Source organism: Rhineura floridana, chromosome 8 (genome assembly GCF_030035675.1).
Source record: "Rhineura floridana isolate rRhiFlo1 chromosome 8, rRhiFlo1.hap2, whole genome shotgun sequence".
In the NCBI taxonomy this organism is placed as follows: domain Eukaryota; kingdom Metazoa; phylum Chordata; class Lepidosauria; order Squamata; family Rhineuridae; genus Rhineura; species Rhineura floridana.
The window spans coordinates 55,424,196-55,443,599 of NC_084487.1; the positions used below are offsets into that span (position 1 = coordinate 55,424,196).

At 44.6% G+C, this 19,404-nt stretch overlaps 1 protein-coding gene across 1 annotated transcript in view; it reads left to right on the forward strand.

Moving 5' to 3' along the window:
* The first annotated feature begins 9,774 nt into the window (after nt 1-9,774).
* CCDC38 (coiled-coil domain containing 38) overlaps nt 9,775-19,404 on the forward strand; it is a 47,214-nt gene continuing 37,584 nt past the window's right edge. The window contains exons 1-2 of the mRNA XM_061582733.1: nt 9,775-9,837; nt 12,103-12,274. Coding sequence (XP_061438717.1) covers nt 9,775-9,837; nt 12,103-12,274 — 235 coding nt within the window. The remainder of the gene's footprint in view (nt 9,838-12,102; nt 12,275-19,404) is intronic.

Consider the following 19,404-nt stretch of genomic DNA (forward strand, 5'->3'; position numbering starts at 1 on the left):
TTTCAAAGACAAAACAAAACAAACAAAACAAATTAATAACTATTACAATAAAAACTATTGACTTCCGATTTGTCGTAGATTAGCTATAGGTCTATGATATATAACAAACCTGTCTCTTAATAAAATTATACAATCACTTCCTCCAGTGGTTATCTTAATTGGTATCAAATCTCATTAACTTCATTTTATTCTTTCCCCAAAAAGTCGAAGAGAAGTTACTAATCCTTGAGATATATATCCATCAATTTTTCTCCAAATAGACATGTCAATTAATCCATCTCTTCAGGTCTACTAAGTCCAGTAATTTCAATAGCTCTTCTCCCATTATCAATATTGATTCCATCTTCCATCTTTGCACACCCAATAATCTTGCTGTCATAATGATTCCATCTTCCATCTTCCATCTTTGCACACCCAATAATCCTGCTGCCATAGTCATATAGTAAGAGTCTGATAGGAATTTCTTTGATCACAAATATTTCCTTGCCATCAATTCTGAATGTGTTACTGAAATGTTGTTGTAAGGTTGTATCTCTGTTCCTCTTTTTTACAGAATGCACCTGCACATCTCTTGAGAGTTTTTCCATTGTCACATATCTGGAATTAATTCTATAAACTTTCTCTATTGCAAGTTCCATCAAATCCTTCCAATCCAGGGTTTTTTTCGAGCCATTGATATCTTTATCTCTAATCTCTTCACCAATTCCTTCAGGGACAGCGCTGAATTCCAAACAGTAATATTTGTCTTTAGGATCCATCACAACCATAAAATCCAAATCTTTTTCCAGGTCCATATTTAATAAATCTATTCCAATCTCCAAAGCTTGAGCCTTCCCTTTGATCTTTCTTTCATGTTCTTTTTCTTGTCCAGTTATAGAATCCTGAATTTCTTTCAGCTCCTGTCTCATTTTGCCAAATCCAATTTTCATCTCTTGCCTGTTCTGTCCCAGCTCTTGTTTCGTTAGCTTGATCTCATTCATTATTTTCTGAAACATATTTAGAGAGAGAACCCCTTCCTGAACATCCAGGGTCTCAGCAACCTTCTTGATTGTCATTCTTGAAACCAAAAGAACAAAACCCCTTCAATTCCAATATAGTCACTGTACTCAAGCAAAGAACAGTTTATTTCTTTTTCCAGTCACAAATGAGTTAATCTTCCAAGCCAGATGACATCACCCTCTAGACAGCACGAACTGCCTTATCTCTTATACGTCCAAAACAAATTTAGTTCACAGCGTCCAAATGGTTAGTAACATAAAGAATAAGCAGATTCGCCAAAAAAAAAGAAGTAGACCAGAAAAAATAGTCCCAGACATAAAATACTCAAATGTCAAATAAATCAAATGTTCTCTTCAAATTAGATGCCTCTCATCCGTTTATATCTTTAAAATGCTCAATTCCATGCCAGCTTTTTGCAATAAAAACAAAGATAGGCTATTTCGATTTTCTTCCTCCTTAATCCCGTGTGTAAAAGAGAAAGTTATAACTCACCCAGGGCTTCTTTGTTGCTGTCTCTTTGACAAATCTCTTTTGCAGTAACGATAACAAAATGATGATAATAGACAGAAGGATGCTTGCCTGTTAATTTCCGTTTTTCTTTAAAGAAAAAAAGTCTCGCTTAATCAGTTAGAGCCTGTTTGTAATCCCTGGCTCCGTCCGATGTTGCTGGCTACCTTCCTTCATAGGCAATTCCAATGAATTCCAGTCCAGCAAACAAAACGAAGCTTTCTGTGGATAATCTCTTTGTTTCTCCCTTACCTGGGAGAAATTTTTTTCCAGTCAAAAAATCGTCTGACTAGTTTTATAACTGAAAAAGCTTCCTCTGAGACGGGAGCTCGTCTCAGAGGCTGCACAGGCGGAGCGATTCCTCCTGGGAAGTCCAGTTCTGCACATTTCTGTAGCGATTCAGGATTTTTTTTTTAAAAAAAACATCCTCATGAAAATTCTTGAGTACCTTAGTACAAATTTATTGTAACACGCACATTTTTGTAGGCAATTTTAACTAATGTATACATTTTTGCAAGCAATTTCTCATCATATAATGATTTTTACATGTTATTTTCACTTATATATATTCATTTTTATGCACACTTTTCCTAATATATGCATGTTTGTAAACATTGTTTGGTTGGGGAACGGCATTGCAAACTTCAAATAAATGTGCCTTTCGAAGGATGACTGTAGTTTTGTTCTCATGTTGTTTTGGAAAAAGCAAATTTGATAGATTCAGCTTGAAATGTGAAAGATTCCGTTCAAATTCTTGCCCATCCCTACAGTCCCCATATTAAACAGAGACACATTAAACAGACACAGGCTCCTCCCTCCAAGCAGAAAATACCACAGGAGGATGGGAGCCCACATTTCTACCTCCGGGTAATTTGTTTTCTTTGAGCTTGCAGGGATACAGATGACTAAAAAAAAGTGACAGATAAGAACATAAGAAGAGCCTTTCTGGATCAGGCCAAAGACCCATCTAGTCTAACATTCTGTTCTCAAAATGGGCAGCCAGATGACTCTAGGAAACCCACAAGCATGATATGAGTGCATTACCACTCTTCCCACTTGTGATTCCCATGACTCATTTCTTCTTTTACTACAAGCGTGCGGAACAGGATCCAACATGTGGGATGGATCCTGAACTTGCCCAATCTCTATGGGCCACTCTGACCCAACTTAAAAAGAGAAAATCAGGAAGTCACTCTAACTGTACTTCCAATGCTTTCTTTTCTTCCCTTCAAAGTTCAGCTTCAATTGAAGCTGCACCTGCAAGGGAAGATTCCAACTTACAGCAGGGATTGCCTGCACTCTGATCAGGAACTCCCAAGTGCAGCTGATCTCATCGGAGCTGCGCTGAATCTAACCCCCACTTGTACACTTTACAGCTCCCAATTATTATTACCTGCCCCACACCTGATATCACATGCAGTCAAGTGTGAGGCAGGTGGTGCAGTTTGGGGAAGGCTGCCTCATGATGGGCCAAATTAATACTTCTCCTCATTCTAATTTGGCCTGCAGGACGGAGATTCCCCATGTCTAGCTTAATGGGATCATCTCAGGAGATAAAATATGCTAAGGTCTTAGACCAATGGTGGGGAACCTATGACCCACATGCCTCATTAGGCTACCAGGGGTTTTCTTTTGGTCTGTGAGGTCATTTTCCCCAAGCTACACTCACTCTCCCCTACTCAGCTGATACTTTTGAAAATAATTCACTTTCAGTATGGTTCATGACTCCCTCCAAGGCTCAAAGGTCTACTTAATGCTAAATTGCTGCCAGGATTTTCCAGCTGAACCATTTTTATAAGAGGCATGACTTGAAGAAAGGCTCTCACAAATCTGTTGTTAGGTAAATAATTGCTCTTGTAGCAATCATTGAAGGGCCTCCAATTGGGTTCTGATAATCTCTCATTAGCACTGTAAAATGTTCAGAGGCAGGGGAGTACTTAACAGTAGAATGGAAAGTTGGCCTTACTGTGAAGTGTCCTTCTGGTCAGCAGGGAGTGGAGCATACAGGAATGGATTAACTCCTTCTGGAGGCAGAATCAGACTTTTGGGGGGGGAAAGTGTTAGATGGTGGCCAGCCGGAAGGGGAGGGAACCACCCTCTAGCTGCCAGATGTAACAAAACTGACCCAGCGAGGCTGGCCACCGAAATATCGTAAACAACAAACCAAATATATGAACCGTGGATAATAAAAGAACACAGAACAATAGCAGACAGTAGAGAAGGATGTCATGGGAGGCCCTCCCTACATTATCCTGGTTACCATGTGAACACGAATTGCCTAGGGACTTTGGAGAGGAGGTCCTTCTCACCCTGTGGCCTAGGCAGCCCTGCAGGGTGGAACTGTATGCTCCACTCCCCGCTGACTAGAATGAAACTTCATAGTAAGGCCAACTTTCCATTCTCGGTCAGTGGGGTAGTGGAGCATACAGGAATGGGATGTACCCTACCAGTGAACCTAACATTCCTGGGGGGGATGCAGGCCTAGGCCACTACTCTCTGAAGAATCCTCCTGCCGAAGGCTGCGTCAGTGGAGGCAAACTTATCCTCCTTGTGCCCATGTAGCCCCCTTGCAGATTTCCTTCAGCAGCACTTTCCTGTGGAGTGCCGCTGTGGCAGTGGCTCCTCTGACTGAATGAACAGTAATGCCCTGCAGCAGGGTACTAGCTTTAGTCTGATACACCAGGGTCACACACTCCCTGACCCACCTGCTAATGGTAGTTCTGGACACTTTCCGTCCCTGAGCCCCCTTCTTGAACAAAACAAACAAAGACTCCATCTTATGGAAGGGTTCAGTCCGGTCAAGGTATACCTTGAGAATGCGCTTGACGTCTAGCTTGTGCCATTCCTTTTCCTTGGGATGGACTGGGACAGAAAGTGGGCAATGTAATATCCTGTCCTCTGTGAAACACCGAATTAACCTTGGGGAGGAAGGCAGGATTAGGTCGGAGTACCACTTTATTGGGATGGAACGTGCAAAGGTCTTCCTGGGAGGCAAGCGCTCTGATTTTTCCCATCTTCCTAGCCAAAATTACCACCACCAGGAACACCATCTTAAGGGTGAGTATTTTTAGGGAAGAGGAGCGGGTCGGTTCGAAAGGTGGAAGGCAGAGGGCTTTGAGTACCAAAGGCAGATCCCACAAGGGAAATCTATGTAGAGTGGGTGGAGTGAGAATGGATGCTCCCCTTAGGAAATGTTTGATCCTAGGATGTTTAGCTAAGGAGTAACCCCCTACCAAGGGAAGCACACTGCCCAACGCTGCCACCAGGGCTGGCTCCAGACATGCCGGGGCCCTTGGGCACCAGCCTGCCTGGGGCCTCTCCGCTCCCCTTCCGCGATCCGCAACAGGAACGCGGATCACAAGACAGGAGCTTCCGAGCCCGCCATCCCCCTGCTATCCCCCGCTTCATCTACCTTTCTCTGCTGTTTTTTGCAGCTGCGCGCACAGAGTTGCCATCAATCAAGATGGCGGCCGAGGTTTCCGCAAAGGGCTGAAGCCTCTGCCGCCATCTTGGTTGCTGGCACGCACACACGCACATTGCTGCCATCAACCAAGATGGCGACAGAGGCTTCAGCCTCTTATGGAAACCTCAGCCATCATCTTGATTGATGGCAACTCTGCGTGCACTGCAAAAAACAGCAGAGAGAAAGGTAGGTGAAGCGGGAGGATGGTGGGCAGCTTGGAAGCTCCTTCTGTCCTGCGATCCATGGCTCCTGCTGTGGATCATGGAAGGGGAGCGGAGGGGCCCCTGAGGGACCTCTGTAGCTCCAGGGGCCCTCGGGCCAGTGCCACACCTGGCCGCCCTTTAGAACCTGCCCTGGCTGCCACTTGTTGCTTCAGTGTGTTGGGAGCCAACCCCTGTTCCAGGCCATCCTGGAGGAACTCTAAGATGACTTTTACATGACACTCTCTGTCCATCAGCTGTTTGCACCGGCACCACTGGTTGAAAGGCTTCCATGTGGTCTCATAAATCCTTTGCATGGAGGCCCTGTACTAAGCCAATATGGTGTTGATGACTCTATCGGATAGACCTTCCCCTTTCAGTGAGTGCCGCTCAAACTCCACGTGTGTAGCGGTAGCCAGTCCGGGTCTGGGTGGAGCAATGGCCCGTGGGAGAGAAGGTCTTGTCTCTGGGGAAGCCTCTGTGGGGGGCAGAGCTGAGTTTCACTAAGTTGGAGAACCATGGTCGTCTGGAGCTATGACCACTGCCTGGGCTTGTCAGAGCTCTGACCCTGTGCAGAAACCTGTTCAGGAGTGGCAGAGGTGGGAAAGCATACAGAAGACTCCAGGGCCAGGTGGGTGAGAGAGCGTCCACCTCCTGAGTCTTGGGCCCCCAGTACTGAGACATGTACCTGTCTAGATGTGCATTTCTCTCAGAGGTGAAAAGATCTATGCAGGGGGTGCCCCACCTCTGTGCTAAATGACGGAATACCTCTCTGTGGAGCACCCACTCGCCCAGGTGAATTTGTTCTCTGCTCAGCCAATCTGCCTGGGTGTTCAGAGTCCCCTTCACATGAATTGCCAATATGGACACCAGATGCTGCTCTGCCCATTGGAAAAGAAGATTGGTCTCCTTCTGAAGTGGGCCTGACCTCATGCCCCCGATGATTCAAATGAGCCTTGGCTGTGACGTTGTCAGTTCGGATCAACTTGTGGGCCTGGGGTAGAACGGGTAAGAACTGCTGGAGTGCCAGCCTGATCACCCTGAGCTCCAGCCAGTTGGTTGACTGTTTTCTCTCCAGTCTGTGCCACTTCCCCTGTGCGAAGTGGGTCAGGCATGTAGCTCCCCATCCCAAAAGGCTTGTATCTGCGGTTATGACTGTGGCTGAAAGATTCCTGAGTGTAAGCCCTTTCAGCACATTGGGTTGATGACAGCACCACAACAGGAAGTTCCTCACCTCTCTGATTACTAACATGGAGCCCATCCACCGCTGTACAATCTTGTAAGGCACAAAAGCCATTGTAGCGCCCAGGAATGGAAATGTGCCCAGGGGACTGAGTCAATGGCTGCTATCATGGAGCCTTGTAGCTTGGCTAAGTCCCTCAGGCAGACCTGGTTGCTGCAGAGACAAGCAAGGAGCTGACCCTGAATCTTGCATATCCTGTCTGCCAACAGGAACAATTTGGCCTGCACTGTGTCTATCACCACCCCCAGATGTTGTATACGTTGCACTGATAGCAGATGGCTTTTGGCCCCGTTGATGACAAAACAATTGGGTTTCTAAGCAGTTGATGGTAATTGCCACCACCTGTCTTGCCCCTTGAAGTGACGGTGCTCAGACCAGAAGGTTGTCGAGATAGGAGTACACGCGTACCCCTTGAGTGTGCAGATATCCCACTACCGCTGCCATGGGTTTGTGAAAACTCAAGGGGCAGATGAGAGTCTGAATGGCATGTCCTTGTATTGATATTGCTGTTGGCCATGGGCAAAGTGCAGAAAACGGCAATGCTGGAGCAGGATTGAGACATGGAGATATGCCTCTATGAGGTCTGTAGAGGCCAGAAAGTCTCCAGGCTGAATAGCTTCCACAATCGACCAGAGTGTCTCCATCTTGAATTTCCTGGGCTGGATGAATCAATTCAGGAATTTAAAATCCAAGATGGCGTGGAAGTCGGCATTACATTTGGGCATCGTAAAAACCACAGAGAAGATCTCAGAGGAACACTGAATTTCTGGCACTGGTTCTATGGTGCCTATGTCAGTGTGATGAGTTATGGCAGCTAGGGTTCTCTGTCTTTTTTCTGGATTGTGTACTGGTAGCGCTGATTGTGATGTTCCTATATTAATGTATATATGGTAAGTGTTGTTGTTTAGAAGATACATGGTAAGTGGAGTGAAAGAGGAGGGGGAGTGAATGGGCAGTAGAATGCTAGATGATTGGCTGAGTGTTTAAAATGGCTGAACGTATAAAAGGAAGAGGGAGAGTGGAATCTGGGGGGAGAAGAGAAAGAGTGGGTTGCTTGGTGGGGTTTGAGAGAGTTGTTTGCCAGGAGAGAGTGGAGAAGGAGGGGGGTGGAGTTCAGATTAGTATTGAGTAAAACCATATGCTTATGTGCCTTAAGAAGAAATCTTGTTAATCTTGTTAGCTTTGTTATCTTTAATAAATACTTAATTTGGTTTACCAAAGGCCTGATCCTTGGCTGGGGTTTCACAGACCAGAAGGGAGGGTAAGGTAATGACCACGTCTGAAGGGAAACTGTAACAAATGGTGGCAGTGGTGAAGAGAATAACAATACCAGTATTCAGAGTCTCTGGGAATACTAGTGTTAGGACGTGACTGGTGGTTGCCTAGCAGGGGGATCTGTTGAGATCTGTGCTAGAGCGGGGAGAGAAACCATAAAAAAGGACAGTCCGGACTGGTGGAGTCCCTGGTGGTGCCTAGTGACAGGCAGTAGCCATGCGCAGGTAGGAACCTGACAGGGAGAGCCAGGGAAGGGCGTCACACTGATCTCCACTTTTCTCTGGGAATGGTTGAAAATTCCAGGGAATACCCTTTCATAATAGTTTCTAATACCCATTTGTTGGATGTGGAGGTTGCCCAAGCACTGGTGGAGAACTGCAGCTTGCTCCCCACTTGGGGGACTACGGTGTCATGACTGAGCCTGCTTGGAGCTGGGCTTAGCCTGACGTTGTCTGCTGAAATTTCTGCCTGTCGTGGAGGCTTGATGCTGCTGATGTGCAGTGTTCCATGATGAGTTTCAGGAACCTCGGTACTGTCTGTTGTTCCCATATGTGGAGGGATAACCTTTAGGACGAAAGGATTTACCTGATTTCTTTCTAGTCTTGCTCTCTTCCTTCTTTCTAGCCATGGGCAAGGACTTCTTATCCTTGCTCTCCACCAGATGGCGATCCAGAGACTTGCCAAAAAGCTGTCCTCCTGTGTAGGGGAGAATGGACAGGCTGACTTTGGAATGGTAATCCTCCTCCCACTGCTTAAGACAGATGTTCCGCCTCACCACCACAGAGTATCCTAGACCACATGCAGAATACTGCAGGCTGTTCAGGGATGGATCAACCAGAAATTCAGCAATCCTAGTTAGCTTGGTAAGACTTTCCCTGACATGTCTGGCATCAGGAGAGACTGCCTCCATTAGCTCCCTGGCCCATTTCGCTGTTGCTTGGGCTAGGAAGGAATTAGCCGCTGATGCCCTCATGGAAAGAGCCAAAGCCTCTTGCGCACGCCTAAGGGCTGAGTTGCTATGCCTATTACCCAAGTCGGACAAAGTGTCCCTTTCCTTAGGGATAGCTGTTTTGGCCCCTAAGGCAGATACTGGCTCATCTATGGATGGAACCTTCAAGCTGTCCATAACAGAAGTAGGAAAGCTGTATAGCTTCCTAGACAATACATGAGGTTTCTTGGGCTTGGCTGGTTGCTCCCATTCCTCCTTGACTATGTGCTTAAAGAACTTAGGGAAAGGAATGCTGGTGACATTTTCCTCTAACCTGGGGAAGATGTCTGAGGAAACTTGTTGCCCCTCCTCCATAACCTCTGTTTGGGTGGGGACCTCTTTGGGTAGCTCCAGTTGAAGGCATGCCATGGCTTTGGTGATGAGGACAGGATAGGTATCAGGCATATATAGCCTCTTGTGGATAGAAGGAGGAGGTAGGGTATCCTCCCCAGATAATTCCCCTCTTCCCTCTCTGATTCCTCTGTATCTGAAAGATATCACCCCAAGGGATCAGGGCTAAGAGAGGAGACTCTGGAGGGACTCCAGGTTCTGGAAGCATGTACTTTGCTCTGCACCTCAGACTTGCGAAGCCTTCTGCGTTTGCCCCTTCCCTTCTCTCTCACTGGGCTGGTGCCTGAGGATGAGGAAATGGAGCAGGAGACTGAGCTGGAGGAAGACGATAGTAAGCACGCCGTGCCATGCTTGGGTTGCTTCCTCTTGCGGGAGAAGGCTAAAGGCTTGGCAAAGGAAGCCCCCGTCTCCCTCATCGTAGCCTTACTAATCCAAGCCATCATAGATGAAGATGCCATCCTCAATTGAATGATGATGCCTGATTTTCTTGGGGTGTTCACTCCCTCTCCCTGCTTAGGTGGAACCTGTGGTGTGGTCCCCCCTGTCGAAGGAGAATGTAACACGGCACCTGCCACTGAGGCTAAGGAGCTGAGAGGGCTACCCCCTGGCAGCGTTCCCCCCCACTGAGGGACATGACCTCCTCCTCCATTGAAGATTGCTGGCCCTGCTCCATTTCACCAGCCATGAGGGGTTTTTTGGGGAGGCTACATTGGGTGACCTCGCAGGGGCCTCTCAGGAAAAAAAACCCATGTCCCTTGGGTCCCTGGGGAAACAAGTGGGAGCTGCCAATAGACGTTACTTGATCATGCAGGTCTGTTCCTGCCAAAAGTACCGGTTCCCTTCCCCGCCGAGGAAAACTGGTGATGGCGGGAAAATCCCAGAAGGGGCTTAGGACAGCTCCTGGCTACCTCCCACACTGAGGAGAGCTGGTGATGGTGGGAAACAACCCCCCGGATTCGCCGAGGGCAGCTTCTGGCTACCTCCCACCAGAAAAAAACACCAAATCTCCTCCCCGCTCTGCTCTCCTGTGCAAAGGGGAAAATGGAGAGCCGTGGAGTGAGGTAGGGGCCTGAGACGACTCCCGGCTACCACCCCACTAAAGAGCCTGTAGATGCTGATGCAGAAAATAGCTCCTTCTCCTCCCCTCTGTCTTCTATCTTATCACTGATGGGCGGGATTAGAAAGAGAAGGCAGCAGGTAAACTGAAGAAAAGCAAAAACTCCTCCCCCCCCCCCGGTATCCCTTATGGAAATACAGGAGCATGCAGTTAACTCGCTGGAGGCAGAGTTAAGACTGGCAGTTAGAGGGTGGTTCCCTCACCTTCCAGCTGGCCACCGTCTTTCCCCCCCAAAATTCCAACTGTGCCTCCAGGAGGACTTAACCCATTTCTGTATGCTCCACTACCCCACTGACCAAGAATGGATATATTTAAATTCATAACAGTGATATCCTACAACAAAACTTTGTGTAATCTCTCCAGCCCCTGACATGGCTGCTCCTTTTCAATGCTCAAATCAGCCCAGAGCAGGGGCTTGTGGTATTATTCCAGGCTAATGGGGTGGGCCAGCAGACTTGGGGGAGGGTCAGAAAAATGGGGCATCCTTTTGCTTTCCTATCCCCCTGAAATTTCCCGCTATGTTGTGCAAGGCTAAGGACCCAGATTCAGGGGTGGCTGTCAACCCCAAAACTGATTAATTCATTGCATTAGAGTGTGTGTGGGGGGGGGAGAAGGGTGGCTTTCTGAAAGTGGGAAAGGAAAAAGGTTCCCTTCCTCAAATGTAAAATCTCCCTTAGATAGTAACAGGAGAAATGTTTTAATTCTAATGGCATAGTTCCCCCCTCTAATCCTAACGCTATTAGGAGTGTGAATAGGTCAATTTTATTCCCCCTGCTGCTTCTCTCCCTCCCTTTCCCTACTAATGGTCATTTGCCCTGAACAATTCATGGCTCAGTTATCAGGACAGTAACTGGTCGTTTATATTATTAATTGAGAAGTAATGTTCTTGTCACACCCAGATTTTATGAAAGCAACACTACAGTAGGACAACCATAATTAGTCAAAGTGCTAACTGGTGATCACATGACCAGGGCTGAGAAATCCAATGATTTCTCATTTTGTCCTTTGCATTTTCGGCATTCTACTTCAGGCCACAGTTTTGTTTTCTTTGATAGTTCAGAGCTGGCAGATTCCCACTGAGTACGTCTCGTACACTCAACCTCTAACTGGTGAGAAAGCCCTTCCACCTGACCAACAAGAAATCTTGAATTCATAACAGGGAACTAGCACTTCTTCAAAATCTAACCCAGATAATGTTTACATATCTATACAAGAATATTGCCAACTATACAATTTGCATCAGTTAGCTGTGTATGGCAGATTTGGTTGCAGATATATGGAAGTGAAGGTTGAGGAAACAGACAATGTTTTAACTAGGATTACAATATTTATTAATTTATAATCAGATAGATTAAAGCATTTTACCATTTATTTTAATACAAGTGTTTATAAAAACTGCAGAAAGCAATAGCCATTATTGAGATGACATACCTGTGCATGGCAGGGGGGAGAGAGGGAGGGAGAGGATCACGTTCATACCGTTAGTCAGCTAAGAATTAATCAGACAGCTCTAAATTTAACTGGATCCAAGAGTTGCACTTGCATTCACGGAAAGGGAAGTCTTTCATAGAGAACACAAGTAGACTATGGAATTTACTTCACAAGATGTAGTGATGGCCACCAAATTAGATGGCTTTAAAAGTATATACTGTTTGATGCACTTGTGTATTTTAATGTAATGTATATAATCTATATTATGTAAAATTTATCAATTTTAATTGTATTTCCAATTTTGTATGTTATATGTCGCCTAGAGGCTTTAGGGTATATGATACACAAGTTTAATTAATAATAGATACTACTGCACTACTGGGGGAAAACGAAATTACCTTCTTTCTCTTACTTCACTGCCACCTTGTTCTAATTTTGTAGTCAACTGGAAACAATCAGATGAGCATACACTTTGTCAAGCCTGGCCTTACAGCCATTATTTTTCTTTTTGCTGCTTTGTGTTTTCAGCCGAAGGAATTAGAAGAACAACGTAGTCACTGTGAAGTACGTAATCATGACTTCAGAAATGCTATGGATGCTAAAGAGCAAGAAGCATCTCAAATGGTACAAGATCTTTTAGAAAAGTCATCAACAATTAAAACAATTGGAAGACCATATACAGAGATAAAAGAATTTGCCAGTATGTTGAAGTTGTACTTCTAAGCATATTATGAAATGGAGGATTAATACATATTAAATAGTCATATGTAATGTATTATAGGAAAATTTACTGTCAAAACATAGATAAATATAATGTAATTACATTGTGTGGTGTTTTGAGACTGCTATGTATTTTTTTTGTTTTAAGACTTGAAACAGAAATGCCAGGGTGGAAGCAAAAAACATCAAACAAGCTAGTAGATCTGAGATACTTCAGAAAGATTTGGAGCAATGAAGTGCCTCTATAAGTCAGCTGTAGTATTAGAAAAAGAGAGGAAGTTGGACAGGAAGATATGCTCTGCTTTATTCCTAAATCTTACAGATTTCAGTGGTCTCCTGAAAAGGATGTTTGAGAAGAGCAGACGTGGTTCATCTGATGAGGCAAAGCTGCAGTGCTAGTTTCCCTGCAGCTGTATTGCTGCTGCTTCTCTAGAAGAAAAGGGATCCTGGAGTTGGTATAAACTTTGGGGCCCATTGGCCTGAGTGGGGCCACCTCTATCCATTGTGTCACGGGCTTCCTCAGCCACTTCCTGCTCCATTTTGCAGCTTACTGAGGGCTGTCACCAGTGGTAGTCATGTGGGACTGGTGAATTTGGGAGGTCTGGCTCGCTGGGAAGTTGCCGTTCCGGGCTGTTTTACATAAAAGTGTATTATAGCCCGGAATGGGTATCGGAACGTGGTTTTCGTGGAAGTTTTGTGTCTTATTGCATGAATCTCATGTAGTCATGTGGGACTGGTGAATTTGGGAAATCTGGCTCGCTGGGAAGTCGCCGTTCTGGGCTGTTTTATGTAAACACCTATTATAGCCCGGAACAGGTATCGGAACGTGGTTTTATTGGAAGTTTTGTGTCTTATTGCGTGAATCCCATGTAGTCATGTGGGACTGGTGAATTTGGGAGGTCTGGCTCGCTGGGAAGTCGCCATTCTGGGCTGTTTTATGTAAAAGCCTATTATAGCCCGGAACAGGTATTGGAACATGGTTTTCGTGGAAGTTTTGTGTCTTACTGCATGCATCCCATGTAGTCATGTGGGACTGGTGAATTTGGGAGGTCTGGCTCGCTGGGAAGTCACCGTTCTGCGCTGTTTTATGTAAAAGCCTATTATAGCCCGGAACGGGTATTGGAACGTGGTTTTTGTGGAAGTTTTGTGTCTTATTGCATGCATCCCATGTAGTAATGTAGGACTGGTGAATTTCGGAGGTTTGGCTCGCTGGGAAGTTGCCATTCCGGGCTGTTTCATTCCGTTCCGGAGGGCATTTTGGTTGTTAAAGGGTTAATCAAAAATGCTATCGGAATGGTTTTTGTTCCTAAATGTTGTTCTAAAGTGACTCTAACACATCCCAGTGTTTTTGGCATCAATTTCTTTTATAAAGGGCCCGTTCCAGCCTGTTCCGTTCCGTTCCAGCTTTTACACCGTCCCTTTTTATTGTCAAGGTGGGAGGAAGAAGAGATTCTTGATTGCACCTGGGTCCTTCTGCCTTCAAAGTAGGGGCTCTGTACTACTGAGCAAACTTGGCGCCAGGCAAACGGGCCAGTGGGCTGGAGCTCAAGGCAACAAGAGCTCACAGCAGGATCCCCTGCGAGTTAACTCAGAAAGAGGTCCTGCTGCCCTCAGTGGGCCTACCTCCCAGGAAAGGATGCATTGGGCGTCAGCCTTGCAGGGCAACACTGGCTGCCTCATTTTTTCCAAGCACAATGTCTTTTGCTGCAGGATTGCTAAAAAGTGAGCCATTTCTGCCTATGAAATTTGGGAGGATGTCTTTCAGTTAGCATTGGGGCAGCCAGTCAATTTGTGGCGCCAATGACTTCCTTGCAAAGGTAGAAATTTTCCAGATCCATTTTACCTGGGCCATTATATTCAAGGACTTTCCATGTTGTCAGTTGTGGAAAGGAATGAAACCTCATGTGTTGTGAAGAAGGTTGCTTGCTCTTAGGATAAATGGCAAAATAGGAACATACTGAGGAAGCTGCCTTATACCAAGTCTATATTGTCTGCACTGACTGGCAGTAGCTCCCCAGGATTTCACACCAGGTCTTTCTTTCCCAGCCCTACCTGGAGATGCCAGGGGTTGAATCCAGGGCCTTTTGCCAGCAAAACAGCTGCTCAACCCCTGAGTTACAGCCCATGGAATTTTCCACAGTCTATGAAGGGAGTTTGGGATGGTCTCCATTTAGAAATGTTGCTCAAGGGAGAATAACCGGATTGATTATTAAAAAGAGCTAGAGAAAGGAAGAGAGATGGTGAAGCCAGCTGGCAGAGAGAAAAGAGGGCCCTCCAAATTGTGAAGAAATATCCAGACTCAGGACAGGCCATGCCCCCTGCCAGGGTAGGTGGGTTGTCAAGGTCCCAGTGACCCACCCTCCCTTGTGACATCTCTTGCTACTGCTTTAAAAGCCCCCAAGCAGAGGTGTCTGGCGGGCGTTGGTGGAATTAGAGAGGAAAGAGAAGGAGAGGCGTGGTTGATTTCACTTTTGGTTTTATTTTCATTTCATTTAGTTTATTTTCATCTTTTGTTTATTTTTATTTTCATTAATTTTATTTTTTATTTTCCTTTTCCTTTTATTTATTTTGGGGGGAGGGCTTGGGTTAGGGTTGGGGTTTAGCTTAGCGTTTAGGGTCTGGTTAGGGTCAGAGTCAGGTTCAGGCTCAGACTCAGGCAAGATTAGGATTAGATCAAGAATGTTTGGAAGAGGCGGCTACTCTTCAAGAGCAATGTAAGTTGTTCTGCTTTTATTTCTATCTTGGGGGGAGGGCCCAGGGTCCCCTACACAGCCTTCATTCAGACTTCTCTTAAAGATCCACAGCTCCCCTCAGCTCAGCTTAAATGCAAGTTGGATGGCACCCTTATTTATATTTTCTTTCATCTGCACTTGCTTTCCAGTATCAGCTCTTGGGTTTACTGAAAAATCTTTGAGTCTGCCCTGGACAGCCCTTTGTACTTTTTCTTTGCTAATTACCTTCTTTTTAATATCTTCACGTTGCTGCTTCAGTCCAAGATTTTCACTTTGCAGTTGGACCCCTTGTTTTACAATGTAGTTCATGGGATTCTTTTCAGCTTGCCGTGTATTTTCAAGTTCCTTGACTTGATGTTGCACCTGACTTAAAACCCTTTGAATATTTTCTTATTGCAAATTTTTTTCTCTGAGACTTTGAGTTACATGGTAAAATTCATTTTCAAGACGATGAGCTTTACTTTCAGCTTCATTTAACTGCTGAGATATGATAGTGTTTGTTTCTAGCAGATCAAGATTCTGTTTTTCTCCTGGTGCTGAATCCATCTGCTGTCAAATTCTGATCTTAACGCAGGAAGTTTATCTTGCTCAGGGAACTGAAGGATTCATAAGCAACGGAAAAGTTAATAAGAGTGATCCAGAATTCTTGATTGTCTTTTCCCCATCATATTAAATTTTAGGTTGCAGAACAGAGGTATTATAATGTGGATGTTATGTATTTTCTTTCCAAGACCATTTTCCTAATACACTTAATTATTCCCCTCAATTCATTTAAGTTAAAGGAGAAAGATTTGGGAACTCACTCACTCACTCACTAACCGGCAACATCTTCTCAAGAGTCAAGTTTCTCCCAGAAGGTTGAAAGAGAACCAGGAAGGTTCATGAAAGTTATACCTTTCAGAAGGTTGAAAGAGCACCAAGCCAAATCACATTGAGACCCTCCCTAAAGCAAATGCAATAGACGTGGGTGTAGTCCTGACTCCTGGACCCTTCTGGACACAGTGTCACTGATAAACAGTTTTGTGTATTTGCTTCATATTTCCTCCTGAGCCCTAAGGGATCTTGCACTGACAGGTGAGTTTTATGGTTGTGCAATAAATTGCGCAATTTATCAGCAACCTGTTTATTTCTTTGCACAACAATGTTCCAGTGGTGCAAAACATTTCACCAGCAGAACACGCATACCACTAAGTGACTTTAACTTAGCACTACATTGGATAAAACTCTTAAGTTTGTGTTCAGAGATACTGTTGATAAGATGGCCCATAATATGGTCAGTAAGACTTATTGATAGATTATAATAGAATTCCTTAGAGATTGTTTTATTGTTTTGTTCTAATTGTTGTAAGCTCCCCTGAGCAATGCAAATACATTGTAAGAAATGGTATAGCTTTCATAAACTAACTAAGCAAGAAACCTGAACCTTGTGGCTTCATTGTTAGTGGAACACTGGAAAGAGCTGCTGGCTGGGAGGGGGAGCGGGACACTTGCTTCAAAATGAAAAGATGGGGACACTGTTTCACGTGACCCCATTATGCAATTTTTTTAAAAGGTAGGTCATGAACATCTATGATGTAATGTTAACATGATCAAATAAAAGTTCATCAATGGAGTAGCCAACTGACCAGCATCACAACCAAATATTGGATTATTGGGGGTGGGGAGATGCAAGGGGCTCTTAATACAATCCATTGTACTGAAATGGGGCAAAGAGGTCCATTTTCTCATGAGCATTATTTTGGTGCTCATAACAAAACAAGCCAAACCCCTGCACAATCCTCTGCTATGTTCTTACTATGTTTCTGAGGGGTGGGTTTCAGAACAGGAAAGACCATCTCCATTCTTCCCTCCCTCCTATACTGGTCCACTAAATAGACAAGCTTCCAGAGGAGGGGTATAATGTAAGATATAAGGTGGATGTCCCAGGAATGGCAATGATGCACAGTGGACTATTTCCTTTACTAGTCAAGCTTTTTTTGATGAGCAAAATCTCTCCACCAGTCTACCTTCCCACAGTGATAAAATAACATTCACAAGGCTCTCATCTTGTTCTGGGGACAAACCTTTACTCTTGCAATGCCCTTTATGCCAGAAAACAATTTTAGAAATTTGTTCTCTAATTTCATCCATTCTGGATCTTCAGAAAGCAAAGAGGCCTGCTAAATCTAAGCATTTGTTCTCTAATAGTAATTCTGAGCCTGTCCCAGCAGGACCTTCAGCCCAAAGAGCCAGAATCCAGCTCTTTTCTGCGAGTCCCATTTGAGTCGATCTCCTGCAGGGAAAAGAAATGTTGGACATTTATTTATAAGATTTCTTTCCCACCCTTCACCCATAACAATGTTGAGTTTGGAAACAGGAGGACATCACATTTGTCCCATTACCTTCAAAATGAAATCAATGTATAAAATTTATTCATCCATATAACATACAACAATATTTACTATCAATATTCAAATGAACCCTTTCATTTACATAGCCTGTACTTCTCAGTTTCTTCACACTTCTAACCTGTAAAATACTGGATTAAAATATTTGTAACTGTTGTAATTTGTATCTTGCACTGCACTCTGGAAATAAATAACAGATATGCTTTTGCTGAAATATTTGGAAACATTTTGGAATGTTTCCAAATATCTATCAAGTACATTATATCCTACCCTACTTGGAATACCTTGCTATCATGCAAGTACCCTTCTGAACAAGTTCTGTGAAATGAGCCAGCCTGGCTGCTCCTGGCTGTCGGTGTTTTTAGCCAATAGGTAAAGTCAGAGTTGTTTTTGATATATGAGTTCTTTGGACACTGAGCAATAGAAATCCCTGGGGTCCTAAAGAGCTGTTGTTTTGACCTCCATTTTAGTGCACTTTTCCTGAGTCTGTTTTTTCCCTAATCCTTGGAATCTCCAGAGATTGTCCTTCCTCTCCTCCCCCCTCCAAGCAACCAGGATGCATCTTTTCTGTGCTGGGTTTGCCTGGAATTAGTCCCTAGAAGTTATTTTCTGCACATACTACTACACAATAAGTGCAGGTGAATGTTAAAGAATCCTCCTCCCCCCCAAAAAGGCAAATGTGAAAACTCTGAAAAGAGGCTTAGGAATTTCTCTTGCTTTGCAGGAACTAAAGACCAGGGGCTCATTAAGAATTCACTATATAGTTAATTTATAGTACAATTGTATCCATGTCTACTCAGAAGTAAATTCTTTGTGTTAACAGAGCTTACTTCCAGGTAAATGGGCACAGGATGGCAGCCTAAGCTTTGGTTTAGGGTTGGCATCAGGGAAAACCAGGGTTCTTGTGCTTTTAACAGCTGTATGCCAGGCAGAAATTCAACAGATCAAGCCTTTTCCAGTGTGGAAATACTATTATGGGAAAAGCTTCACCATGACTACTCTCTAATTTTGTGTTATGCTATGCCCCATGGCAGACATTTTCTGACTGGTGCCCCCAGCTGTGTCTCAAAATTTGAAATGTGCCCCCTGTCCCAGAAAGGTTGGCAACCCTGGGGGTAAAGTATGTTCCCTAAAAGAAATGTAAGAAAAGGAGAGGCATCGTTACCAGCATGGGAGCTGGAGCAGGCAGTCTGGGGTAGTGGGATGGCCAGTTGGTTCAGAAGATGGGGGTGGGGTACAGACTTTTTCCTGAAGCGCCTCTTAATTCTCTTCATGTCCACAGTCTGTCATGAAATAGTCTGTTGCTCGATGATTCTGCTTGTTCCCTCTCCTGGGTCTGCTGTGGCACTCCGCACCTCCTCCTCCTCCTCCTCCTCTGAGGACTCATCTGATGGAGGCCTGACACTGGGATACTAAATCAGAAGTGTAGTTGTCTGGGGTTGCAGAGGGCCATAGACCCCTTACTTTTTGTAGAGCAGGGTCTCAGCCAAGTCCCTATGTATGAGCTAATCATCATGAAAGGAGAGCATGTTAGCTCCTGAGAAGAGTCGTCCTTTTGTGCTGATTGGATCCAAAGAGAGTGAAAGGAGGTTAGCCACTGAGAAGGCTTTTCTCAATATCTAACACACAGCCTCCCATTTCATACTGATTTGCTCCTAGGGACATCTGTTGTAGTGGAGTGTGGCCTTGGTCAACATGGTGAGCAAGGGAGACAAGGGAAAGTGAAAAAAGGGACATGGCTGTGAGGGGGCCTAGTATGACTGTCATGAGGGGACTCTGTACTTCTGAATTTGCTACTACACTACTGACATATCAGTTGGTTCCTCAGCAGAGGAAGCTATAATAATACATAACTTAGATAATTTACATAGAGAACTTTGTTTGAGACATATTTTATAACTGTTATTAGACATATTTTACAATTGTTATTCTCCCCCCCCCTTTTTTTTTTTTGTTCTGCTTTGGATGAACTGTATATTGTTTGAGATTTA